Consider the following 27,812-nt stretch of genomic DNA (forward strand, 5'->3'; position numbering starts at 1 on the left):
CCAAGTCCCAACCACTGGACTGCCAGGGAATTCCCCAATAAATATATTTTTTAATGGTCTATCTCACTGGTAATCAAAGAAATATAAATCAACACAAAGACAATTTTCTTGTGGACATTCAAACTGACAGAAATTTTCTTAAAAGCTGGAGTCCAGTACTGGGGAAACAGGCAGATGCCTGTAGTGCTGGTGCGACTATAAGTTAATGCGATTTTTCTGGAAGGCAACTCGCCTATTCACATCTTTGACCCAGCAATCCCACTTTCAGGAGTTTATCCTAAATAAATAATAATGGATACAATCTACTGGCAAAGATTCAGCAATAAGAATACTTATCACGGCATTCTTAGTAGTATCAAGTAATTGGATATAATTCGAAAGTCCAATAATGAGCTATTGCTTACATAAGCTATGCTATCTATCTAATGGATTATCATGAGACAATTAAAATGACACTGCCAATTAGCATGTAACATGTCACAGTAAAAAGGATATATATGAAGACAGGTAGATGATAGATAGATATTATATACATATAGTACACACACTGCATATGTACTGGGCAATAACTTGAAAGAAATACTCCAAAATAAATTACCCAGATTTATCTCTGTAGTGGAATTATAAATGAGTTTTTCCTTTCCTTTTTGCCTGTCTGTATAATTGAGTGAACATATACTTTTTATTCACACAAAAATGTGTTTTTTTAGAAACAAAATAGCACCTGCAGTGTGTTTATTCTTCTTACCAAACTGTGCGTGAGCTCACACACACACCTGCATGCACATGCGCACGTGTGCACACAAATGTACATTTGGTCTCTAGAACTCTTAGGAAGGTGCGGTCAGGAGAAGCAGCTGCCCTCACCCAGCCCACTTCAGCGCACCCTCCTAAGGACCACAGTTCAGAGGTGACAGGAGAACTTCTGCAGCGGTGGAGGTTGGGGGCAGCTGCCCAGGGTGCTGAGTCTGTGGGCGACGCCAACTTCTGAGTGAGACCCGCTCCTGAGAGGGCTGCGATCCTTTCCCCTCCTGAGTGAGAAGCCCCCCAGGATCAGGTTCAGAAATGGAAGCTGTGGCTCCTGAGAGAGAGCAGCAGAGCGGAGTCCAAAGGCAACGGTTTATGGCGGCTCATAAAAACTCCAGGTGGAGCCAGCGCCTCTGAAGAGGGAGACAAGAAGAGCACTGTGCCCCTCTGATCACGCGACCTCTAGGGGTGCCAGTGTCCCATATGTCCTGGAAGGGCCCTAAGTCTGAACCCCTGGCCCGGAATCCCTGGGTCCAGGGCTCCCCCACCCCGGGGCCACTCCCCCAGGGAAGGAGGGAGGACGGCAGAGCTGGCTCCTCTGGGTCGAAGGGAGGAAGTGTCCAGGTGCCCCTATCTTTCCTGGCAGATGCTGTCCACCTGCATCCCATTCTGCCTGGGCCCTGGGCAGAAACGCATCCCATCCCTGGGCGCCTGCTCGGGAGCCAAGGGTGGGGCACCTTGGCTCTGGGCGTCAGGCGGTCGCTGGGCTCCTGGCTCCCAGGGACCTGGCGGGCACCTGCCTCCCCACCCCCTCACCCATCCTCTCTCTCTCTCTGGGGCCCTGTCTTCCCTTATATGGTGAAGGCAGTTCCTGGGGTGGGGGGGGGGAAGGGACAAAGGTCGCTCTCCTCCAGCCAGCCTCCCACAGCTCCCTGAGATCTCCCAGGTGGCAGCTGCCTCCTCCAGACAGGTAAGGCCACCCTGTGGGGACACATGGGACCACAGGTGGTGGGAGAGGACAGAACAGGGTCCCCTGCTCCTGGCGGGCAGCCTGGGGCCTCCTGCAGCTCCTTGGCGCGGGTGTGAGGTAGAGGCTTCGTTCTCTGGAGAGTCTGGAAAGGGCAGGGAGCCCAGTGTGGCTTCCTGGGCCTCCAAGGGAAGGATTGTGCAGCTTCACCCCAGACCACTGCTCTTTCCGACCCCCGCTTGCCTCCAGTCCCCACCCCACCTCAGGTGTCACCCATCCCCGCCCGACTGCCCTGGACTGAGGAGTATCTGGGGACTTCTAGATGTAAAAGCCTCCAGTCCTGGGCAAACCAGGACTAGTTGGTCACCCTGACCTCACTGTCCCCCTAACCCCCGCACCCACTGTCTCTTTGCTCATTTCTTCCTCATCTGAAATGGTTTCTTTCTCTGTGTCCCCATTCCCTTGAACTCCTGGGACCTCAGGGCTCTCGTCTCCTGGAAACTAGGGTGTGAGCAACAGCCATCAGGGATTGAATGGGCAAAGGCAGAGAGGGGGCAGGGGGCTGTGGGCAACAGGACCCTGGGCCCTGGTCCAGGCTCGGCCACCCTCTCATGCACCTCTGCCCCATCTCTCCTCCACCGGGACCCGTCCGCTCAGCCTCACCAGGCACTGTGGCTCCATTCAGCTAAAATAGGGGGAGCAGGGGAGGTGGGAGCCAAGTCCAGATCAGGATCTTGAGATGTACTGACCACCCGCTTCCCAGGAAGCCTGTTCAGGCTCAGGGTGAGGCAGAGTCAGCAGGCTGGGGGCTGGGATATGTCCACTTCCTCTGCTCTCATGGGCCTAACAAAGCAGGAGCGTGTCCTTTGGGGACTGCCACATCCCTGTCCCGCTCAGGACTGCGTGACTAGGAATGAAGAGCAGTGACAGCACTCTGGGGCTCCCTGGAGCCCCAACTCTGAGGACAACAAGGCAGCAGTTACAAAAGGAAAGATGGGACCTGGGGGCAGCAGGAGCCCTAACTCCCTCCAGGGTCCCAAGAAGGGCCATCCCTTTTATTCTGCGGTTCAGTCTTTCAGCTTCAAGAGTATTTATTGAGCACCTACTATGTGCTAGGATCTGGGGGCTACACAGACAAATGTGTCTAGGTCCTTGACCTTGGGGACCTCAGACTTATAAACAGATCCTCTCATCATCATGTGGTCAGGGGTCCAAGAGAGGCATCCGGCCAGGATGCCTTGGAGTCCCTGAGGAGGGGTCCATAGTCTAGCTTGAGGATTCCGGGAAGGTATCTTGGAAGAAATGAGACCTAAATTGAGTCAAGAAGAGCACGGGAGTGTTGGCCAAGTGAAGACAGGTGACGAGGGCACTGGAAAAGAAAACTAAAGGAGAAAGGAGGGACATGAGGGGAGGGTGAGAAGCAACATGGGTGGGTGGGGGGTGGCCAGGGCCAGTGAACAGTGTGGTGTTACTAGAAGCAGAGAGAGGTGGAGGTGTGTTGGGGGCAGACTGGAGAGGCGTTCAGGTGGACAGAAGGGCCAGAGAGGGAGCGGTCCAGGCTGCTGCACCAATGGATGGCTTTGGGGTCTGGGAGTGTTGGTGCCCTTCCTCGAGGGGGGGACAGAGGAGAGAGGGGACCAGGAGTGAGGGGGGAGCCAGTGAATTCAAGCTGAGAGAGAAGACATCACATATCCAAACCCAGGGCTGTGCTGTCGGCATTGGGACAGCATGGGACCCATATTCCTCCCAGCAGTTCAGGAGAGACTGGAGGCTGGGGAGGACCAGGGGGGCGGGCCAGAGGCATCTGCTCTGACCAACGTCGACAGGGCAGGAGCAGCTGGCAGCTACCCTTGGAGCATGAGTCCCCCTCTCAGGGCTGCCCTCCCCAGAATGCCCTTGCTCACCCCTTCCCTGTTCAAGCTGCTGGAGGTCCCCAGTCCTGATTTCTCTCTAGGGAGGGAGAGCCCCAGCTTTTTCAAGCCCCTGCTCCCCAGAGTCTCCGCTGCTTTGATGGACAAGAAGAGCCTCATCTTGTCTACACTCTATTCCTCTTGCTATTTCCTCCTAGACTCAGAGCATGTCCCTGTGGGACTTTAAATATTTATTTATTTATTTATTTATTTGGTTGCACCAGGTCTTGGTTGTGGCAGGCGGGCTCCTTAGTTGTGGCACGTGAACTCTTAGTTGCGGCATGCATGTGGGATCTAGCTCCCTGACCAGGGATCTAACCCAGGCCCCCTGCATTGGGAGCACGGAGTCTTATCCACTGCGCCACCAGGGAAGTCCCCCTGGTGGGACTTTAGAGATCACCTAGTTGTCAACCGCCCACCTCATAGATGAAGAAACACAGCCATGTCTGTACAGCTAGTGAGGGTCAGTCTGTTTTGGTGAAAAGAGGGATGTGGACGAAGGTGGTGATTGAAATAAAACAGAAAACATTTTCCTCTTTTGTACCCAAATTGGTTCAGCTGAACCAGGAGTCCTGGGAGCCCTGGGGTCTCTTCGGGTTGAGAAATACCTCATGGAGGAGGCCCTGGCCGACAGGGACATCAGACAGGACCCAGGCACAAGGGGCTCCTACATGTGCAGTGCTGGCTATTGGCAGGTGGCCCTGATCTGCTGGAGGGGGCGCTAATCAAAGGCTGGGCAGGGAGACCTTGCCCCCAGATTCCACAATGCCAGGGAGTGGGGGTCACCCTTCAGGACTCAGAAGAGGGAGTCTACCGCAGTAAAAGACCAGGTCATTGTTCCAAGGGGTGACTCAGAGTTCAGGTGCAAGGAGAGATTAGATAGATTCCACTGTCAGTGCACGGAGGTGGGGGCCACATGACCTTTCATTTATTTTTCACTGATTCAAGGAGCATTCATGGAGGGCAACTCCATGCAGGGCTGGGTGGTAGGCTCAGTGGGGAATGGGGTGGGCTCCAGCCTGGGAGGGAGGGGCAGGAAACCAGGGACAAAAATAACCGGGGACAAGTGGCTCTCCTTAGCTCATCAGAATCACTGGGGAGTTTCAAAAGCACCTATGCCCCGCCTCCCAAAAAGCATAAAATAAAGTACCCAAGAATGGGCCACACCCAGGCCTAATTAAATTAGAATCCCTGGAGATATGGATACATCCTGAGCATCAGAGCATCAGTGTTGTTTAAAATCTCCCTCAGCTCGGTGCTTTGTGACCACCTAGAGGGGTGGGAGAGGAAGGGTGGGAGGGAGGGAGATGCAAGAGGGAAGAGATATGGGAACATATGTATATGTATAACTGATTCACTTTGTTATAAAGCAGAAACTAACACACCATTGTAAAGCAATTATACTCCAATAAAGATGTTAAAAAAAAAAAAAATCTCCCTAGGGAGAACGGAGCGAGAAGCGTGCTTCTCAGGGGGGAGACGGGCTTGCCAGCGCACGGATTCTTCTGAACTAAGATTCGCAATGCAGGGCGCGAACGTCCTGGTGTTTTTGTTGTTGTTGTTTAGGTTCTAATTCGTCCCCTCTCCGGTCCTGATTACTGTACTCAGTAGATTTAGATGGCATGGACTTGAAATAAAGCACCTTCGTGTTTAAAAAAAAAAAGCTCCCTAGGTGATTCTGATGAGCAGCTGGAGGTGAGAACACAGCTACAGGTCAAAGGAATAGAGCCATAACAGATACCATAAAAGAAGACTGGGGAGAGATTTCTTCCCGCTCAGTGGGTGGAGGGTGGTTCACATTGGAAGGATTCACTCATTCATTCATCCATCCATCCACTCAATCACTTTAACCCACACACCCAACCAACCACCCGACTACCCGCCCATTCATCCATCTGCCCATGCACCCACTCAGCAAAGTGCCAGCAGTGCTATATGCTGGCGATTCAGTACCGAACAAACATGGTCCCACCCCATTTTGTGTGGGCCACCAGAACAGTAACTGCGGCGTGTCTGGAGCTAGCAAGAAACAGGAAACTGCTGCATACACTTTTCTTTTATTGTGGTAAAATACACAGAACATAAGATTTACCATTTTAACCACTTTAAAACATACAATTCAGTGACATTCAATACATTCACAATGCTGCACAACCACTACCACTATCTAGTTCCAGAATATTTTCATCATCCCGAATGGAAACTCCATACCCACTAGGAGTCGCTCCCCATTCCTCCCTTTCTCCCAGCCCCTGACAACCACTAATCGCTTGCTGTCTCTATGGATTTGCCTATTCTGGATATTTCATATGAATTCAATCATACAATACCGGGCCTCTGTGTCTGACTTTTTTCACTGGGCATAAAGGAGTCAAGGTTCATCCACATTGTAGTGTGTATCGTGCTTCATTCGTTTTTTCAGCTGAATATCATTCCATTGTGTGGATAGACCACCTTTTGTTGATCTGTTCATATGGACATTTGGGTTGTTTCCACCTTTTGGCAATTGTGAATAGAGCAGCTATGAATTTTATGTACAGGTGTTTGTTTGAACACCTGTTTTTTTCAAATCTTTTGGGTGCGTACACTTTTCAACCCTTATTTATTCTTTACTTTCTTTTTAAAAAAGAAAACTCTGTATGATGTATATATATATATATTTTTAACCAGGCGTGGCTTTGATCAAAACTTTTCAGGAAGAAAAACTGTTTGGGGCTAGATCAAGAAGGGCCTTGATTGCCAGGCTAAGGAGCAGAGGGAGACTTTTTGCAGTGGGCGATGAGGGCAGGTATTTAAACAAGAATGACAAGATCAGAGCTGGGTGAGAAGGCTGGAGGACAGGCCCCTGGCCAATCAGGGCCCAGGGTGGGGAACCTCCCCCAGGTCCCTGAGCCCTGGCCTCAGGGCATTGTCAGGAGCTGTCCCGGGCTGGGCTGGAAGAGCGGCACTGAAACCGAGGCATGCCCAGGTCTTCTTCTTTTTTTTTTTTTAATATTTATTTATTTATTTTTGGCTGTGCTGGGTCTTCGTTGTGGTGCGTGGGCTTCTCACTGCGGTGGCTTCTCTTGTTGCAGAGCACGGGCTCTAGGCACGTGGACTTCAGTAGTTGTGGCGCATGGGCTTAGTTGCTCCGCAGTATGTGGGATCTTCCCAGACCAGGGCTTGAACCCGTGTCCCCTGCATTGGCAGGCGGATTCTTAACCACTGTGCCACCAGGGAAGCCCCCATGTCCTCTTCTTACTCTGACACCACTTCTCCCCAGGTTCATCCGCCATGACCAAACTGAGCGCCCAGGTCAAAGGCTCCCTCAACATCACCACGCCCGGGGTGCAGATATGGAGGATAGAGGTGAGGACCTGCCTGGGCACAAAGGGGGCTCTGCAGGACTGGGATGGACCAAGGGAAGGGAGAGCCCTGGGATTACTCGACTGTCCTCCATCTTGCCCTGCTGGCATGCGAGCCCCTGGTGCCTGTCCCCAAGTGCCATCCCCACCCCCTCCTCAGGCATCGGGCACATCCTCTTGCTCCTTTTCCTCCCCACCCTCCTCACACCCATTCTCCTTGTCAGTTTCCTCATGCCCTCTTCCTCCTGGCCTTCCTTTCCTAACTCTCCATTTGGTTAAGGGGGGGCAGGGAAGCTGGGGGTCCTCGGTGGTTGACCCTCTGACCTCCCTGACCTTCCTTCCCTCCCTAGGCCATGCAGATGGTGCCTGTTCCTTCCAGCACCTTCGGCAGCTTCTTCAACGGTGACTGCTACATAATCCTGGCTGTGAGTCGGGGATGGGCCGGGGAGGGGGCTGAGCAGAGAGCAAAGCTCACGGTAGCAACATAGAGGAAACTTGAGCCTGGGGGCAATGGGAACTGCCGCCTAACTTCACCCCAGGACAGCATTCACTGGGTGTTCCCAGCCTAGAGGTAGCTCCACAGGGTCAGAGATGTAAGAGGCTCTCCCTGCCCTTGGGCTGTAAGCTCCCAACTGGGGTGACCATCTGTGGATTTACAGTCTTGGGGGATCTTCTGAACTGGTGGGATGTCACCCTACCTTGAGCCCATGTTCCCAAAATCCATAGTCAACTTCATTTCACCTTCTCCGTTTCTTCCACATCCTGTATTGTTAACGCATCTGTACTTTTCCTTATATTGATTCACTTTTAAAATTTAAATCAATTTATTTAAAAACTTAATATCATTATCATGAATGGAACACAGTGTCCCGTGTCACAAACAGAAAGTAGCTATAAAATATTTCCATAATCAGGGACTTCCCTGGCGGTCCAGTGGTTAAGACTTCGCGTTTTCACTGCAGGGGGCGTGGGTTCGATCCCTGGTCTGGGAACTAAGATCCTGCATGTCCGGTGGCGTGGCCAAAAAAAAAAAAATTCCATAATCATTTCATATATACATTTCATTGTATACCACCCAATCACCTATCAGACCTCTGATGGTCTGTGCACATCACTTTGGGAAATGCTGTAGTCCCACCAAGTTATTTCCAAGATGAGATGAGCAAGGCCCAGGTGGGGGAAGCCACTTGCCCCATGTCTCAGAGAGTCTGACAGAACTGGGGCCATGATGCAGGGCTGCTGACCACTAGTCCCATGAACTTCCCCCATGCCAAGCTCCCCTGTGGCCCAGGCCCCATGAGCTTGTGAAGCAGGGAGGCAGGGAGAGGGCTGTGGGAGCCCAGGGCCTCGGGTACACTGGACATGCCCTCTCCCTAGATCCACAAGACAGGCAGCAACCTGTCCTATGACATTCATTACTGGATCGGCCAGGACTCGTCCCAGGATGAGCAAGGGGCAGCTGCCATCTACACCACACAGATGGATGACTTTCTGAAGGGCCGGGCTGTCCAGCACCGCGAGGTCCAGGGCAACGAGAGCGAGACCTTCCGAGGCTACTTCAAGCAGGGCATTGTGTACGGAGGGGCGCGCTACAGGCTTGGGAGTGGAATCAGGGCTGGGGAGGGACACCAAAGCTGGGGGGCAGACCTGGGGCTGGAAAGGGAGCCTGAGGCTGTGGGGAGAGCCCATGAGAGTAATTTTTGTTCACCTTTCTAATCTTCCACTCCCATTTCTGCTGCTGCCCTGTCCTTGGTCTTCATCTCTCTGAGTGTGTCTTTGGCTGCCCGGGAGGCCATTCTGAAATTCTGTAACTCTGCATACCATGAATTTTTGTAAATCAACCCCTATTTGAATGTCCTGGAGAGCTCAGCACCAAAGGAGGCCCTCCAGGGCATCATAGCAAGTCTCCCCACTGGCCAATGAGCATATGACTGCTCCTTCTTTCTCTAAAGAAACCTTTCACACTAAAATCCAGATTTCCAGCTTTTCTTGAAAAATCTGAAGTTCTGACCTCCCGGCTTTTCCCATGGAAACACACGGTCAGGAGCCAAGTTGCTACTGACCTGTAGGATAGGCCAGGATTTCTCCAGTTAGCCACAGCCCCCACCCTTCCCTTTTGTCTTGCTCTCCTTCTTTCTACACTCACAGCAGCAGTCCACTCCTTTGAGCACTTGAGGTGGTACCTCTCCTGGCTTAAGTCTGCTTGGGCTGCCATAGCAAAATACAAAGCATACAAAAACCAAAAAATAGACTGGGTGGCTTAAACAACAGAAATTAGTTTTCTCACAGTTCTGGAAGTTGGAAAGTCCAAGATAAAGGTGTCGGCTGATTTGATTGCTGGTGAGGGCTCTCTCCCTGGTTTGCAGATGGCCACCCTCTCACTGTGTCCTCACATGATGGAGTGTGAGCAAGCTCTCTAGTGTCACTTCTTATAAGGGCACTAATCCAGTCATGAGGTTCCCACCCTTATGACCTCACCTAGACCTCATCTAATCTATTAGCTCCCAAAGGCTCCGTCTCCAAATACCATCACATCGAGGGCTAGGGCTTCAACATATGAGTTGGGAGGGGACACAATTCAGTCCATAGCATCTCCCCTCTTTCCTTCATTTCAGTCCCCTGTCCTTAGAGTCCTATCCGGTCCTTCCACATTACCACATTACCATGCACCCATCTTCGCAGGGCTCTCAACAGGGCAAGGACTAGGGTGAGGTGCACGAGGCATCTAGGGTACAAAGTCCAAAGAGGCACTCACTGCCAGGGTCATGCAAATTGAGGCAATAGACCGACCTTGCATGGCCCTGAGAGTGAGTGCCTCCTTGGAGTTTGTGCCCGAGGTGCCTCATGCACCTCCCTAGTCCCAGCCCCAGCCCTCAAATGGCCCCTGTGGCAACCAGGTACCCAAGATCTGGGAGGACGGGGACCTATCACACCTCCCAGCCCACTCCCTTGGATCAGTTCACCTCTCCTCACAGGATCCGGAAAGGGGGTGTGGCTTCTGGCATGAAACAAGTGGAGACCAACTCCTATGACATCCAGCGGCTGCTACATGTCAAGGGCAAGAGGAATGTGGTGGCCGGAGAGGTGGGCATCAACCAGGGCCGTGGGCGTGGCCTCCTCTCCCCGCTCCCAGCCTGGGTGGAGAGCAGAGGCTGAGGAGGGGTGAGGAGCAGAGAAGGGGTGGGGAAGAGATGATGGGTGATGGGGGTGATGGATGGGGTCTGAGTGGGGTCTGCGCCTGCCCCATGGCTCTCCAGGTGGAGATGTCCTGGAAGAGTTTCAACCGTGGGGATGTTTTCCTCCTGGACCTCGGGAAGCTTATCATCCAGTGGAATGGGCCAGAGAGTAACCGCATGGAGAGACTCAGGGTAACCCTGCTGGTGCACCACCCCTCCCCCCAAATCCCACCCTGCCCCGACCTGCTCCTGCACCCAGCACCCAGCCTCCCTCCCAGTCAAACTTGCCAGACTGCTGCCACACCCCATGCAGCCCCCATTTCCCCAGGCGTCTCTCCCCTGACTGTCCAGGGTACTGTGTTTGAAGGTGGATCTGAGTCTTCACGTGTATGGGGAGAGCTATGCGTGTTGGAGTTCGCGTGTGTGTACCCTGGCTGATCCACTCAGGTCTAATGAGTCCCTGCTGTGTGGCAGACCCTGTGCCAAGCATTGGGCATCTGGTGGTGAATGAAATGGGCAGCGCCCTGCCCTGGCTCTGGCTTCCAGCTGGCCGTCCAGTGGGGAAGACAGACATGCAGGGCAATATTGGAGAAGTGAGGGGTGGGGAGTGTGGCGCTGGGGGTTCTGAGAGTTCTATGAAGGCTTCTGGGGGGAAGCAGGAGAGAAGTGGCTGGCAGGGAACCCCCTAGCTCAGCCAGAGCACAAAATGAGGGCTTTGGGGAGCTTGGAGCAGAAGGCGGGTGGGTCTCATAAGACATGTTATGTGGTCAGAAGTCTGTGTGAGAGGGTTGGGTTTTGTTCTCAGTGACCGGGAGGCCGTTGAAGGTCACTCTGACTTTTGAGAAGCGAGAGGGGGTGGAGGGCTTGAGGGCACACAGGGAGCCCCTCTGGCCGTCTGGGTGAGGAGCGCGGCTGGGAAGGTGGAATCACGGGACTTGCATGTCAGATTGGGGGTGACGAGAGAGGGGCGAGGCAGAAGTCAAAGGCTGTGTTTTTGTGGGGATGGATGGAGTCCCATTTCCTGAGATAGGAAGATCAAGAAGCAACAGAGTTGGGAAGAAAATCAAGAGTTCGGTTTGGGACATCTTAAAATGGGGTTATCGTGGGAGTTGGAGAAATAGGATGAAAACAGAGAGCTGGGCTGGAGACAGATATGGACCTGAGCAGAAGCCTTGGGACTGGGTGAGAGGGCCTGGAGGGGAGTGGAGAGAGAAGGGGACCGGGGTGGAAAGGCCAGTAACTGAGTAGTAGATGTTGGGCAGAGGAGGGTAAGCCAGCCCTGTGTGTGAGTGTGTGTTTGGACATCTGTGTGAGCACATGAGAGACTGCTGTGTGTGTGTGTGAGTGTGTGTGTTTGGGCGTATGTGTGAGCACATACATGAGCCTCTGTGTGTATGCATGCACGTGCACGTGCACGCATGTGTGTGTGTGTGTGTGGGTGTGTGTGTGTACATGGCTTTGGGGCAAAGAGACCGAGGACTGTGATCTTCAGGGCTCACCTCTTATGCAAAACTGTGATGTAAAATCACAAATTTCAAACAATGTCAAAAACGAAGGCCCAGCAAGTCCCCTCCAGACCCTCTCCTGCCCAAGAGGAAACCTGCTCTTCCTGGGATTTTTGCCTGGTTTCCTCACATGCACCTAAAAAGCCTGGTCCCTCATCAAAAGCGAAGGGCCGGGCAGGTGCCTCCCCCTTGGGGCTGCTGTAGGGGGCTGGGCTCTCCAGGTGTGGTTTGGGGTGGCAGACACTGCCCTGTCCCCTGCCCCCCGCCAGCCTTCACGGGTCCCGGGGCCTCCCTGCAGGGCATGACCCTGGCCAAGGAGATCCGAGACCAGGAGCGGGGTGGCCGCACCTACGTGGGCGTAGTGGACGGGGAGGACGAGAAGGCCTCGCCGCAGTTGATGGAGATCATGAACCACATGCTGGGCCAGCGGAAGGTGCTGAAGGCCGCCGTGCCTGACACGGTGGTGGAGCCGGCACTCAAGGCCGCCCTCAAGTTGTACCAGTGAGTGCCCGGTTGCCTCTGGGCTCCTCTTGACCCTGGGGGACTTCCTGGGGGAGGATTCCCCAGGTGAGGGCCCGGGACCCCCCTCGTCTATGCCACACGTTTGTCCTGCAGCGTGTCTGACTCAGGGGGAAATGTGGTGGTCAGAGAAGTCGCCACGCGGCCGCTCACACAGGACCTGCTCAGTCACCAGGTGAGAGGGTCTGGAGGCCGCCCCCAGCCCCAACTCCCATCATCCCCCTGCCCGCCGCCTGCCCACTCTCCCCCAAGTAGGAGCGGCGCCAGGGGCCTGGGCCGGTTGTGGAGGAGGGGGTGGCATGTGAGGGAAGGCGACCTCGTGTGCCTGCCGCTCCCCCAGCCCAGAACCGAGGGCGCCCTCAGGCTCTCACCCTGCGTCCTTCTCTCCCGCCTCCAGGACTGTTACATCTTGGACCAAGGGGGCCTGAAGATCTATGTGTGGAAGGGGAAGAATGTCAATGCCCAGGAGAAGAAGGAAGCCATGAGCCAGGCACTGGTGGGCCTGGGCGTCAGGGAGGAGAACTTGGAGGAGAAGACAGAGAAGCCAACTCCAGCAGGGAGAGGGCAGCGGGGTCAGGGCCAGGCACAGCCCCAGGCAGAGGCCAGGGAAGGCTCCGAGCCTGATTTACCTCCAGGGGGTCTGGATATCCGCTCTGTAGCCGTCTTGGCGGGTCTCTGCATGCTGCATAGCCAACCACCCGGCAACCTGGGGGCCTCTGCAGAATGCGGGCTCCCACCTCCAGCTTGGCTGGGACAAGGGAGGGAGAAATGGAGGCTGGCCTTCCTACAAGAGGGGGTTGGGTCAGCACGGTGCTAAGGCCAAGTCGGAGTTTGGGGTCACTGTAGGAGCTGGAGTCAGTCATTCTAACTGGCTTGGGGTTAGCGTTGGATTGGGGGTGGGGTTCAAGGTTGGAGATGGAGGCTGGGATCAGGTTTGGGTCAGATTTGACCTTGGGGTTGGGGTCAGAAGTGGGTTTTGAGGTTAGTAGTGGATTCAGGGTTGAGGTCAGAGCTAGGTTGGAGGTGGTGTCGAGTTTGGAGTCTGGTTTGGCCTTGGGGTGGGGGTCAGAGCAGGGTTAGGTTTGGGGTCAGCTTTCACTAGGGGGTGGGGACTGGGGGAGGGACACAGGCCCAGCCACCTCCTTCTCTTCCCAGAACTTTATCAAAGCGAAGCAATACCCACCGAGCACGCAGGTGGAGGTGCAGAATGATGGGGCCGAGTCAGCCGTCTTTCAGCAGCTCTTCCAGAAGTGGACAGTGCCCAACCGGACCTCAGGCCTGGGCAAAACCCATGCCGTGGGCTCCGTGGGTGAGGGTTGGCCCGAGGCAGGGTGGGACCAGAAGCCGGGAGCGGGGCCCGGAGAGCACAGACCTGTCTCCTGCCCTCCTTCCTGAACACGCCTCTTGCATGTGTACTTTCACCCTGGGTCTGGACTCCCCAGGTGGGGTGGGGACACAAAGGGACTTGGAGAAACTCAAGAGTTGTCACAAAAATGGAGCTGAGAACAGCCTGACTTTCATTTGGAGTGGGGTTGGGTCTCCCTGGAACCCAGAAAACTTTAGTCTCCTGGACAATATTTGCTGAGGGCAAGCTCCGTGCCAGGCACCTGGGGGAGGAGAAAAGGGTTGTCCTTTCTCTGGCTGCTCTGGGAGGCCCCGGTGAAGCATGAGCCTTACTGGAGGCAGATATGGTTCTGTGTTATAACTCTGCCACTCTCTAGCTGCATGACCTTGGGTCAGCTACTGAATCTCTCTAGCCTCAGTTTCCTATCTGTAAAATGGGTCTAAGAATTGTAGCTTCCACTCAGGGCTGTTGTGAGAACCTGGGGGAACTCAGCTGGTGACACTGGGTATCATGATTCCCCCTCACTCCAGCTAGGGTGGAACAGGTGAAGTTTGATGCCACGTCCATGCACGTCCAGCCTCAGGCGGCTGCCCAGCAGAAGATGGTCGACGATGGGAGTGGGGAGGTGCAGGTATGGCAAGGGAGGAGGGAGGCCGGGATGGGTGGGGAGGGGTTGGCAGAGCCTGTCCTGGACCTCGCACTAGCCTGGTACCCACCCCAGGTATGGCGCATTGAGGACCTAGAGCTGGTGCCTGTGGATTCCAAGTGGCTCGGCCACTTCTATGGGGGCGACTGCTACCTGCTGCTCTACACCTACCTCATTGGCGAGAAGAAGTACTACCTGCTCTACATCTGGCAGGTCAAGCCCCCCCCACCCCGTCCAGAGTATAGCCAGCTCAGCTCCCCCTCCACTATACCCATGCCAAGTGGCCATTGCGCTTGAATTGAATATCTCTGGTGATGGGGATTTCACCCCTTTTCTATCTTGGAACTGCTTTGGCTGTGAGATCCCACTGACACTGAGTATCCCCACTCACAACCCTTTCCCCTTTTGATTCTCTGAGTCTCTCTTCCAACTCCCATTCCCTTTATCTGCTCTGACTGTGGGTTTCTATGTCCAGATGTGAGGGAGCAGGGAGATGCTTGGGTGCTGGGGTTGAGTGGTATGGTAGCCATGGTGTTTCCCTGAGAAAGGTGCAGTAAGCGGGAGAGGAGGTTTGGGGTCAAGGTGGGTCAAGGGTGGACTGGGGCTGGAAAAAGATTAGGTGTGGGGCTGGGATCAGAACCGAGGTCTGGGTCAGGTGGGGATTTGGGCTGTGTCCGGGGTGGGGCTTGGTGGGGAAGACAGTTGGTTTTGGGGCCGGGCAGAATTGGGGATGGAGTTGTGGCTAAGGCTGGGGACGGAGTCAGAATCGGGGGCTGTCCTCATCCTACCCCTTCCATCCTGCTCATCCCCAGGGCAGCCAGGCCAGCCGGGATGAAATCACAGCCTCGGCCTATCAAGCGGTCATCCTGGACCAGCAGTACAACAATGAACCAGTCCAGATCCTGGTCCCGATGGGCAAGGAGCCACCTCACCTCATGTCCATCTTCAAAGGACGCATGGTGGTCTACCAGGTGTGGCTGCTGGACCGGGGTGCCTGACAGTACCGGCAGCTGAGGCGGGGTGGGCATCCAGGAGATGGGGAAGGGGACATGAGGTGGGAGCGGGGCTAGGGTGAAGCCCATTCTCCCTAGGAGAGGATTGTTTGAGGCTCCATCATCTATGTGGAATGGTAATAGAAACAGCAATTCAGTATTTTAAAAAATCCGTTTGATAAACACTTAGCACATACAAGTACTGTTTCTCTCTACACCCCTACTCCTTGGGCCCTCTCCATGAAAAAAGAAGTTATTTTGGTTGGATCTGCCTAACGATGGACCTGTCTAAAATGCACTGGTGCCTTCTGACATAATGAAATAGCCGTCTCTTGCATTCCTTTAAGCAATAATCTGGTTATGGAGCACTTACTAAGCATACAGCCCTCTGCAAAGCGCCAAGGGGGAGAAAAATGCCATGCTAATGCTGCTTACCATCTTGTTGGGCAACCAGTGAACCAACAGCCCAAGGCACTGTGTGCTTAAATGCCAGAAATATGTTGCATTCAAAGGGGAGCATGCATACAGTAATCAGGGAATAGGCATAGAGTCCATGATGGAAAGGGGGTTTGGAGGAGGTCTTGACATTGGGGTCAGAGTTGAAGAGCTCAGCAGAGGTAAAACGAGGGCATGCGATGCAGGGGCACAGCCAGGACAAAGGCCCAGAAGAAGGGCCCCGTGGGGAACAGTGAGAAACTGGCCAAGCTAAATGGAGGGTTTGGAGAGAGCTGAGAGTGACTTTCGAAAGGAAGTTTCCACCTTCAACATCAAGGGCCGCGCTGAAAGCTGGGCTCTAGTCTGTAAGCCGGATGAAGGTTTCAGGCAGGGAAGCACCCATGACCAAAGCAATGTTTTGGAAAGACTATAGTCTGGTGATGGTGTAGAGGACCAGGAGGGGCAGCAGACCCACCCAACCTCTGTCGCCCTTCTAATCTCCCATCACCTTTACTAAGGTACTCCTGCCCCTCTCTCCCTGCAGGGAGGCACCTCTCGGGCTAACAGCGCGGAGCCTGTGCCCTCCACACGGCTGTTCCAGGTCCGGGGGACCAACACCAACAACACCAAGGCCTTTGAGGTCCCAGCCAGGGCCACCTCCCTCAACTCCAATGACGTCTTCATCCTCAAGACCCAGTCTTGCTGCTACCTGTGGTGTGGGAAGGTGTGTGCAGGGTCCAGCGGCCTCCCCCTCCCCGCGTGTGTCTTGGCGGTCCCCCAGCCTCAGAGCAGCCTCCCCGTGTGAGTCAGGGCAGGGGCCTCTGGCTGGGTAGGTCCCGCTCACTGGTTTCCCTGATGCCTCTAGCCCTGCCTCGCTCCTCCGTGGCGCTGGGTCTGGCCATCCTGATTCTCTGTCTCTGTGTCCGAGTAGGTCTTTCTCATTCTGTTTGTCTCTGGACACCCCTGTCTGTCCCCGTGTTGCTCTGTCTTTATGTCTTGGGCTCTCTCACTCTCCCTGTGCCTGTAGCTGCCTCCCCATTTGTCTCTGTCAGGAGGACTCAGTCTCTTGGAGACTTCCTCCTGCCCAGTAGGAGTGCAGACTCTCTTGTCTCGTCTGCCATCCTTTGGAGCATCGAGAACAGAGGAGAGGTTGGGACAGCTGCCCCTGCCTGGGCCGTGTGCGTGGGCCCCTGATCCAGGAGAACCTCCCAGACCCGGGAGCTCTGGGCCAGTGAATGTGGTAGAAGGAGGGGGAGGCGTGGCACTGGAGATGGGCTCCCCCAGCACAGCCGACCCCCCCTTTTCCCAGGGTTGTAGTGGGGACGAGCGGGAAATGGCCAAGATGGTTGCTGACACCATCTCCCGGACCGAGAAACAAGTGGTGGTGGAAGGGCAGGAGCCGGCCAACTTCTGGATGGCCCTGGGCGGGAAGGCCCCCTATGCCAGCACCAAGAGGTAACTCCCAGGTCCCTCGACCGCCAGCTCACTTTCCGAGGCTGGAGAGCCTCCCGGCACCTCCACCCGCATGGCCCAGAGCCTGCAGCAGGTATGGATTGAGAACTCTGTGTGCCAGGCTCTCAGGGCTGCCAGGTGAGTAAGGGGCAGCCCAGGCCCTTGGAGCCTCTCAGGCACTGGGGCTGTGTCTGTGCTGCTTACCATGGAATGCCTGGGGCCTGGTGGGGGTATTTCCACAGCCATAGGAGGCAGCTCAAAGAGAGGGGCAGGGCTACAGGTGTGCCCTTTGGGAAGAAGGTGCCAGGGTCCCAGCAGCTCCTGTCCTTCCATGCTGCCACAGGACCCAGATGCTGAGGAACACAAGCTGTAAACCCTCTTTTTCTAAAGAAGGTCCATGATCCACTATTCCCCAGGTCAAAAGCAAAAGGGCATGTACTACAGTAGTAGCAGGAGGAATAGAGGGAAGATATCAGGAAGAACTTCCTAACAGGACTATAGAAGAGCCACTGAAGTGTATGTCCTGGAAGATTGGTGGGAATTTCTCCCTTGGATAGCTCCTGGACTCTTGGGAGGATGCGGGAACTTTTGTGTGATCAGAAGAAAGACCATTTTCCTAGGAGACAGGCTTTCCAATGTGATCTCCTCTCCACCTTGCAGGCTGCAGGAGGAAACTCTGGTGATCACTCCTCGGCTCTTTGAATGTTCCAACCAGACCGGGCGCTTCCTGGCCACAGAGATCCCTGACTTCAATCAGGATGACTTGGAAGAGGATGATGTGTTCCTGCTAGATGTCTGGGACCAGGTAGTTTTGAGGGCTGGGGACCTCCCTTCCTGCCACCTCAATCCCCAGAGCCAAGAAATAGTGGCTTTAGGGATAGGTAAGGTTTGACGTTTTCTTGACTCCCATATACGTTCTCCCTGGGAGTGGTGTTATGAGCCTAAGAAAGAAGAAGGCAAGTAGAGAGGAACATGCCTGGAGGGACTGCAGGGCAGGATGTATTCTTCTCCCAAAGTCCAATTCATTTCATGAGGCAGAGGAGTGTTTTTGAGGGTCTTTGGCTCTGGAGAGGTTGGGAGTCACACATCTGCAGAATATCTAAGTAGAGGGCATCTGTCCAACCTCCATTTCCAGAGGCAAAATCAAGGCCTGATGGGGCCTGCCCAAGGTCAGGGTCCACTTCTGGACATCTGAGCCTGGGGGAGCCGAGGGAGGACAGAAAGGACTGACTCTGGGATGCTCCACAGGTCTTTTTCTGGATTGGAACGAATGCTAATGAGGCCGAGAAGAAAGCTGCAGCCACCACAGTGCAGGAATACCTCAAGACCCACCCCAGCGGCCGGGACCCCGAGACCCCCATCATTGTGGTGAAGCAAGGACACGAGCCCCCCACATTCACGGGCTGGTTCCTGGCTTGGGATCCCTTCAAGTGGAGTGTGAGTGGCCCCAGCCCACCTGCTTCTTCCAGCCCAGTGCATCCTTCATGGCACATCGAGGGCAGGGTGGACTCCTGGCTTTTCTGTTCATTGTGATAGACGACCTGTGATATATCTGTAAAGGGGTTGGGGAGACTTAGAATAAACAGTAAGGCTGCAGCAAGACCATTAAGGCCCCTGGTGAGGGAGAAGAAAGGAAATCTATCAAAAACCTAGGCTAATGACAGTGTCTTTCTTGTGCACTAGATTTAGCTCAAAGCTCTTGGACATTATTGGTAAGAGCTGTACTGATTATTTAAATGCAAATTAATTAAAATTTGCATTTAAATTGATTAAAGAATTGATTTCTTTAAAATTGAAGAATTGATTTCTCACTAAATTAATGAATTAAAGAAATAAAATTAAAGAACTGATTTCTCACTAGTCACATGTGGCTGGTGGGTACCATATTGGACAGCACAGAAAAAGAACATTTCCATCATCATTGCAGAAACTTCTATGGGACAGCATTGGTGGGTCCTCTGAACATGTCAGTTCTAAAGGAAAGTGTTTAAAGACGGATGTCTCGTGGCACTAAATTCTAAGCAAATAGATGTCTCCTGGTCCTATATGTGGTCCTTACCTGAGGGACAGTGAATCAGATTTCCACAGGATTTTCTAAACCGGTCTCAGATAGAAGCAGAGGGCAGCTCCTCAAAACGGAACCCCAGTGAATGTTCTCTGAAGGAAGGAGGAAGGCTAAGGTAGAATGAATGTTGGCCTGGTGGCTTTGGGTACATGAAATTGACACAACAGATGAGATCAGGGAAACAAAGCTTAGATTAATTTCCTCAAATGTGTTTAAACAAATTCAGTGTTTGATGAGCTAAGTTTAGTCTTGATGATGGATTCAAACAAATCTCAAGGCTGCACACCTAGATGCCAGAACTTCTCAAACCCAGGTCAGTGTCCCAAGTCAACAACTCTGGCAGGTCTTCCCCCACCTCAAGTCTGTGCTGGCGTCTCTCACAGACTCATTCATTCACTCACTCAATCATTTATTCATTCACTCATTCATTCAGTCAGCATAACTGGAGCTCATAATGCGCCATGCTTGCTGCCAGGCCCTGGGGATGTGGAGATGGGGCTCCCCATGGAGCCAAGGTCCCCTCTACTCCCTTCACTCCTCCGTGGTAGGGTCCCCTCCAGGCTCTGAGAGGAGCCCCCCAGTTCTCCAGGACCCCTCAGTCCCCCAGAGCCTACACAGTGTGGGCAGGGGGCTGCTTAGACCCCGAGGGTGGGGAAAAATCATACTTTCCATCCCCATGTTGGGCCAAGCAGGGCAAATAGCCCCCTGCCCCAGCCTGTTACCCGTCAGCCCTTCGTGCTCATCCTTACCATCCAACCTCCTTTTTCAGGGACGTCCTCCAGCCTCCCCCTGAGCTTCCTCATCTCCTTCTCACCCCCGGGCCCTAGGCCAGCCTTCTTTCAAAGCCTGAAGGAAAATATTCTTCTGTCTCCTCTGCTGAGACCCAGGTCTAATTTGTTACTTACTTTACTTGCAGAACGCCAAATCCTATGAGGCCCTGAAGGCGGAGCTTGGAAACTCTGGAGACTGGGGCCAGATCATTGATGTGAGTACGGGGCAGTTGGCGGTGGCCATTGACAATGGTCAGACCCGTGAGAGCCGAGAAAGCTCCACGGAAGATGCCAGGGTCCTCTGCTTCCTTTCCACTGTTCCCTCCCACTTCTCCTAGTTCTTCTTGCTGTTTAACTTCAATGCCTCTAGCTGTTTTGTCTCCTCCATTCCCTAGTGAAATGGTTCCCAAATTTTATCATGCATAAGAGTCTGGGTGATGGGGAACTAGGGGATGGGGGAAGCATATTAAAATGCAGATTCCAAGGTCCCACTTCCCAAAATTCTGGTTTGTAGAGTTGGGCTGAGACCAGTAATATGTGTATTTTTCACAAAGGGCCCAGGTAATTTGATGCAGTTAGTCGGCAGATCACACTTGGGGAAATAGTGACTTCTCTACTATCATCACCCTGGGGATCCCTTCTCTGGGTAGAATAACCTTTTCCTTCGATGTTTCAGTTAGTTCATGGAAATGTGTTCCGCCTACAGGCCTAAGATGTGGAAATATGAAATCAAAGAAGTTCACAGGCTTGCAGGGGAAACAAGACCAAGTAGACTCTGCAGAAGTGTGTCCAGAACATGAGAGCAATTTCCCAAGCACGCTGGGGTTATCAGCAGATAACACGTGTGGCTCCTCAGCCTCACCCGCAGGCTGGGAACCCTGTGGCACTCAATAAACCCTTCTAGGTTGACGGATGGTGCAGACGGGAAAGCATAGATAGATAGGTCAAGGCTAAGTGAATTTACGGATGACAGTTTCACAAGAGATAAGAGAAAGTGGGTCATAAATGTCCAAGGCAGACCTCGAACATCAGGGTAGCCATGGAGAAGTTCATAAGTCATAGAACAAAACAGTCATCTTACACCAACTGGCTTTGGCTAAATACAGACCGCCAAGCTTTAGCTCATGGGTCCTGTCCAAAGTGCCATGTTTTTATGAGTGTGTGTATGTGCGTGTAGACAGTGGGAGGCGCGGGTCATGGAAGGCTTCTTTTTTTTTTTTTGGCCACACCGCGAGGCTTATGGGATCTTAGTTCCCTGACCAGGGATTGAACCCGGGCCCTTGTCAGTGAAAGCGCCGAGTCCTAACCATTGGACCGTCAGGGAATTCCCATGGAGGGCTTCTTGAAAGAGGTCCCCTAGGGTCAGTGTTGACTTCAGAGAAAAAGGCATCCTGGGAGGCAGCCACCAACCAGCTGAACTAACAGTGTTTTCCTTTTCTTCCCTAGGAGCTCACAAACCCTAAACTAGACGTGTTCAACGCTAACAGCAATATCAGTTCTGGGCCTCTACCCATCTTTCCCCTGGAGCAGCTGGCGAACAAGCCTGTGGAGGAGCTTCCCGAGGGTGTGGATCCCAGCAGGAAGGAGGTGGGTCAGACTCTGAGAAGGAGGACAAACCTGATTTAGTCAGAGATTTCCTCCTGAAAGGTGAACGGGAATTATTCAGGCAGAGTGGGTTACTCTTGGAGAAGGGAACAGTATACACAAAGCCCAGAAGTAGGAAGTAAACACAGCTCGGGCGAAAGGACGAGGTAGCCAGAGCGGTGGGGTGTGTGGAGCTGGGGAGGGGCGGCTGATAGCTAGGGAGGGGCAGGGGGCTGGGCAGTGCCTTCTACGCCAGGCTAGGGGTGGGCGGTGTCCATTCTAAAAATCAAGGGGAACCATTATGGTGAAGCAGGGGAGTGGCAGTCAGGCTTACGCTTTTCAAAGACCACTCTAGTTGCTCAGTGAAGAATGGACTGGAAGGTGGCCAAAGCAGCAGCCACAAGTCAGGCTGAGAGGTAGACGGGAGCCTAGAATAGATGGTGGCAGGTGGAGGTGGGGGTGGGTGGAGGGAAGGAGAGGGTTTAGGGAAATATTTCAGAGGTTAAATCAACGACACTTGGTAACGACCGGATAAAGGTTGTGAGAGGGGAAAGTTGTGTCATTTTCTGAGATAAAAATCCTGGGTCAGACCCAGCTTAGAAGGGGACAATCATGAGTTTAGTGGCAGCCATGTCGTTTGCAGCACCCAGCAGACATCCTGGTTGAAATACATGTTTGGCGGGCTGGCAATTCAGAGGAGCACCGGGGAGGAGACTCATTGGCACAGGGTCCATCAGTTAGCTGCAGCTGCTGTCTGTGTGGACCACTTGTGGGAGAGAGTTTGGCAAGAAGGGCTTGTTAAAAAACATATTTCTGGACTTCCCTGGTGGTCCAGTGGTTAAGACTTTGTGCTTCCACTGCACGGGGCACGAGTTTGATCCCTGGTCAGGGAAGTTCCGCATGCCATGCGGTGCGGCCAAAAAGAAGAAGAAAACAAAACCCACATTTCTAGTATTCATTCCCACTTCATGAACATCTAAAATAGACTGCAAATCTAGCCTGAGAGGGTACTGAGAGAAGAGAAAATTTACTCTGTGTATAATAAACCATAAAGAAGTCTTAGAGATAAATTAATGAATCTACAGAAGTGAGATGACTATTTTCTCCAGGAACATCTGAGTCTGTTATGGGTTTGGGCCCGATATATGCATAAGTGTATTGTTTCCAGAACATTGCATCCTGCCCGTCACCTTTAGAACCCTTTTGTGCATTCTCTCCCATATGCACCAATGTGTCCTCACTGTAAAATTGGGATGATCCCAATATCATATATTATTCATAATAATGTTACAAATATTATTATTTGCCCAGCCCCTGGTACATAGGAAGTGTTCTATACATGTAGGCTGTTATTATCATTGCTTGTTCTGCACCTGAGAAAACTCAGACCCAGAGCGGGGAAGTGACTTGCCTAATGTGATGTAACTAGTCAGTAGCAAAGTCAGAGCAAGAATCAGGTCTTCTGAGTCCTGCTGTTACTGTCATATCACGTAGCACAGAAAAAGTATTCCTAAATGGAAGGGCAGCCAATATTATTGAACCAGGTGATTAAAAGGAGGCTAAATATTGACAATATATTTTGTTGGTAAAGCTGTGGAGAAATTATATTATTCTGTTGGTGTGAGGGCAGAATGTTACAACCCCTGTAGAGGGGAATTTTGCAATATCTAACAAAGTTAAATATGCATTTACCTATTTTAAAAAATGGAAGCTAAGTAGATCGCTAATTTTGAATATAACAAACAGAATCAAGACAACCCCACCATGGTAGAAGCAGTCTAAAAAGTCTTAGATTCTTTTTAAAAAATCAGTTTTTAAAAAATCAGTTGCTGCTGATTTCTTTTTTTAATTGTGGGAGTAGCGTGGATTCTTGCAGCAGAACTGTGGGCTCCATGCCAAGTGGGGAGAGTGGACAAGCTCTCTGACTGCTCCAGACGTAGAGGCAGCAGCAAGAGGGTAATCTGTTTGAGTACCAATGAGTAAACCACAGAGAGGCGGATGTGGGCATGGGTGAGGCCAGTAATCAGCTGGTAGGACTGCAGGGTTCAAGAACAGGACCAGTGGAAAGATTCAAGTCCACTGGGATGGGCAGTCCCTGCCCTCTAGCCTGGGGGTCAGAGTCCAAAAGTCTCAACCAAGCTGCAGAGCCAGCTTGGGTGGGACAGAGAGAGGGCACCTAAGGCACTTGCAGACCATCGAGACGGCAGCCACAGCTGTGAGGGACCTTCTTCCAAAACAAGGTGCTCCACTGCCCTGCCTGGGGGAGTGGGGAGGCCTCCCAGGAGCCTTGAGCAGAAAATGCCCAGAGGTGGGATGACAGGTTAGAAAACTGGGGCTTCAGATCCACCTGAGCTTGAAATCCATCTACAGGTGTTTACCAAGAAGCTGTTCAGTTCAGGGCTCTCTGAGGGAGTCAAAAAAACATTTTCCAGGGCAAACCTACATAGCAGAACAGCCCAAGATTGAAAAGAAACCCGCTGCTCTCACCCCGACTCTGGCCCCTTCTGGTGCCTGGGGGAGCAGAGATGGAGGTGGGAGATGCTCTTTTCTAACAATTTGAATTTGGGGTTCTTACTTGAGTATGCCTTGACGATATTGGCCAGCTCCCAGCAGTTTCACTACTATATCATGTTTGAACTGGGAGCAAAGGTCATTTCAGTCTTAAGGCTGAAGAGACCCAAGGTCTAGAAAGGTGACTCCCAGTCGTGATTTTCAAACCAAGAGTGAAAAGGTAGAATTTCGCTGTCTAATCTTCTAGATTATCCACAGGATGAGAGAAGCTGGTACATGTCATTTACCCAAATATTTTGTTTTCCACTCAATAGCTAGGCAAAATTTGACTCTAAATTTGTTTCGTGGCTTTCCTAGCTTCTTTTCTTAGCGTCTTTCCCCTCACCTCAGTTGTACCCCTGCTGCTACCTGCCACCATCTCTAAGCAAAACCTGTTCCCACAAAATAATGGCTGATGCATTCACAGTGGAATATAGAAGACTGGTGAGGTTTAACCAGGAACATGTTGCCTTTTAACTAGGAACAAACCTAGAAGCCAAGAGAGGTGAAGATAACTATAATGGTAAAATTCAGTCACCTGTGAGCACAGTAGTATACTTTGCCAGTCTGGGAGGGAAAGATGACCTTTACAGGATCCCTGAAATCACTCAGGAAAGGGGGTGAGTGTGGTGCAGTGGAGCATGTATTGGGATCAGATGACCTTAACTTTCTTTTTTTCCCCTTTTTTTAAAATTATGGTGAAACATACATAATATAAAAGTTACCATCTTAGCCATTTTTAAGTGTACAGCTCAGTGGCATTAATAAACACATTCACATCATTGTGCAACCATCAACCCTGCCCATCTCCAGAACTTTTTCATCTTCCCAAACTGAAACTCTGCACCCATTAAACAACTCCCCCATCACCACTCCTCCCCCAGCCCCTGGCACCCACCATTCTGCTTTCTGTCTCTATGGGTTTGGCTCCTCTAGGAACTGCATGTGAGTGGGCTCATACAGCATGTGTCTTTATGTGATGGGCTTATTTCACTCAGCACAGTATTCTCAAGGTTCATCCATGTTGTAGCAGGTGTCAGAATTTCCTTCTTTTTTAAGGCTGAATAATGTTCTGTTGTATTTATATACCACTTTTTGCTTATCTATTCATCTGTCAATGGACACTTGGGTTACCTCCACATTTTAGCCATTGGGAATAATGCCTGCTATGAACATGGGTGTACAAATCTCTCTTCAAGACCCTGCTTTCAATCCCTTTGGGTATATACCGAGAAACAGATTGCTGGGTCATATGGTAATTCTTGAGGCATAACATACCGTTTTCCATAGTGGTTCCCAGCAATGCACAAGGGTTCCAGTTTCTCTACATTCTTGCCAACACTACCGTTTTCTGTTTTTGTTTTGTTTTCGTTTTTGTTTCGTAATAGCCATCCTAGTGACCATGAAGTAGTATCTCATTGCAGTTTTGGTTTTTGTTTCCCTAATGATTAGTGATGTTGAGCGTCTTTGCATGTGCTTATTGGCCATCTGTATGTTGTCTTTGGAGAAATGTCTAATTAAGTCCTTGCCCATTTTTAAAAAAAATTAATTTATTTTTGGCTGCGTCATCAGAAAATAGTTGCAAGTCATCAGATATATGACTTGTAACTATTTTCTTCCATCTGTGTGTAGTCTTTTTTTTCCCCAGGCATGTTTGTTTATTTATTTATTTATTTGCTGCACTGCACGGCATGTGGGATCCTGGTTCCCCAACCAGGGATCGAACCCGTGCCCCATGCATTGGGAGCGCGGAGTCTTAACCACTGGACCACCAGGGAAGTCCCTGTGTGTCGTCTTTTGATGCACAAAATTTTTAAATTTTCATGAAGTCCACTTTTTTTTTTTTCTTTTGTTGTCTGTGCCTTTGGAGTCACATCTAAGAAATCACTGCCAAATTCAATGTCATGAAGCTTTTTTTTTTTTTTAATAAATTTAGTTACTTATTTATTTTTGGCTGCGTTGGGTCTTCGTTGCTGCATGCAGGCTTTCTCTAGTTGCGGCCAGCAGGGGCTACTGTTCATTGCGGTGCATGGGTTTCTCATTGTGGTGGCCTCTCCTGTTGTGGAGCATGGGCTCTAGGTGCACGGGCTTCAGTAGTTGTGGCTCTCGGGCTCAGTAGTTGTGGCACATGGGCTTAGTTGCTCCATGGCATGTGGGATCTTCCTGGACCAGGGCTCGAACCCATGTCCCCTGCATTGGCAGGTGGATTCTCAACCACCAGGGAAGCCCTCTCCCATTTTTATAGGGAGGAAAACTAAGACCTAGAAAGAGAAGCAACATTTTAACCAAGCTAAGTCAAATGTGGTAATTCTTATTTCAGGGTTAGTGTGAACTTGACCCTGGTCAAAAGAAAAGGAGCTCTATCTGCCTCATGTTGTTACCGTCCTTTTCATTATGTTCCAAATTCAGGGATCAAATCTCTTGGACCTCAAAATGCCACCTCCCCCCTTCCCATCCCTTTCCTGGCTCTCACAACATTGACTGTTTTTGCTCATTTGATTTCTGTACACACCTATATGACTCAACAAATCGAACTCTGGCAAGAATGTGACCTTTGCCCTCTGGTCCCTCTCCTCTTCTAGGAGCACCTGTCTGTTGAGGATTTCACCAAGGCCTTGGGGATGACTCCTGCTGCCTTCTCTGCTCTGCCTCGATGGAAGCAACAAAACCTCAAGAAAAAAAAAGGACTATTTTGAGAAGCAGGAGTAGCTGTGGTTTAAAGCAGTACCCTACCCCGCTTGAAGAGCTTTGTTTTGTTATTACTGGTATTAGTCCTATATTAATGGAAGTGAAAATTTAGTTGTACCTGTGAGCAACAGTCTGTGGCAATGCCACTTCTGTTTAGTAATCTACCTATTCCTCCAGAAAGATGATTCCTCCATAAGGAGCCTGTGGTCCCAATTTCAGCTCTCAAGGTGGTTGCATTTTTTTTATCCTGGGTGTTGCATTACTTTTAAACCATCCTGTTCTAGAGCTTTCCCTTCTTAGAAGAGCAGCCCAACACTTCACAGAAGAGCCTTTCCTAGGCTTTTATCATGACTCATTTTTAATTATGGCCGGTGGGCTGAAGCATTTTGCAGTTTTATATCTTTCCGAGAGTAATGGCTTTTCCTTTTCACATATACTTTTCTTACTGCCTTCCTCAGGTGATGTTAAAGGGGACCCATTCTTTGAAAGAGCTGAATGGCCCAGGTGATGGCCCTATTTAGGAGGTTTCACAATACTCACTAACCAGTACCCAGCGAGAGCAACATACCCACTAGGCCTAGGCTTAAGGCCCAACAGCAAGTATGAAATACAAATGCCATTTCACCCCCCTCTCTGGTACTCTTAATAATAAGGCAAAGGAAGAGCACAGTTAAGGCCCATGCTGGGTTTAAAAACTGTTATCCAGAACCTCTGCAAAGTTTCACAGGCTCCCCAGGTGAAAGCCACTGGACGTTGGTGCTGACTCAGCCATACCTGGTTTCCCATCCCATTCCCTTTAAGGTGTAACAGTGCGCTTGAAAGTCCAAGTCAGAAGGCCAACAGGTGATTTCCACAACTTCAACAACGGGTTAAGTGTCTGCAAGAATATGTCCTTTTCAGAAATAACAGTTGAACCAACACAAGGTTAATAAAGGCTTTAATTTCACACACAAAAAACTCTATGCATAATTTAAAAAGGAAACAAAAACAAGGAAAAACCGTACAGGGTACAGAGGAACAGTTCTGCTAAAACACAGATAAAGTGCCGCTCCATACAAAACAACATAAAGAATCAGAATCAAAAGTCACTCTGAACACAAAGAAAGAAAATCACCTC

At 51.5% G+C, this 27,812-nt stretch overlaps 1 protein-coding gene across 1 annotated transcript; it reads left to right on the forward strand.

The window, feature by feature from the left end:
- The first annotated feature begins 1,629 nt into the window (after positions 1-1,629).
- VIL1 (villin 1) lies at positions 1,630-27,637 on the forward strand. Its single transcript, XM_061204992.1, has 20 exons — positions 1,630-1,717; positions 6,887-6,972; positions 7,319-7,393; positions 8,346-8,542; positions 9,944-10,052; positions 10,226-10,336; positions 11,948-12,150; positions 12,265-12,343; positions 12,566-12,664; positions 13,324-13,477; positions 14,044-14,144; positions 14,235-14,372; positions 14,972-15,130; positions 16,131-16,310; positions 16,896-17,041; positions 17,699-17,843; positions 18,287-18,475; positions 20,020-20,088; positions 21,320-21,460; positions 26,590-27,637. Exons 2-20 carry the CDS (start codon positions 6,898-6,900, stop codon positions 26,701-26,703), a joined length of 2,484 nt encoding a protein of 827 aa, XP_061060975.1. The 5' UTR covers positions 1,630-1,717; positions 6,887-6,897; the 3' UTR covers positions 26,704-27,637.
- Positions 27,638-27,812: the final 175 nt, after the last annotated feature.

Source organism: Eubalaena glacialis, chromosome 1 (genome assembly GCF_028564815.1).
Source record: "Eubalaena glacialis isolate mEubGla1 chromosome 1, mEubGla1.1.hap2.+ XY, whole genome shotgun sequence".
In the NCBI taxonomy this organism is placed as follows: Eukaryota; Metazoa; Chordata; class Mammalia; order Artiodactyla; family Balaenidae; genus Eubalaena; species Eubalaena glacialis.

What these genes read in the sequence shown, in the direction of transcription:
- VIL1 (XM_061204992.1), top strand. Translation starts at nt 6,898, where the DNA reads ATGACCAAACTGAGCGCCCAGGTCAAAGGCTCCCTCAACATCACCACG. An exon ending in GACGCATGGTGGTCTACCAG is followed by an intron (nt 15,131 to 16,130) that starts GTGTGGCTGCTG and finishes CTCTCCCTGCAG; the next exon opens with GGAGGCACCTCTCGGGCTAA. An exon ending in TGGATCCCAGCAGGAAGGAG is followed by an intron (nt 21,461 to 26,589) that starts GTGGGTCAGACT and finishes CTCCTCTTCTAG; the next exon opens with GAGCACCTGTCTGTTGAGGA.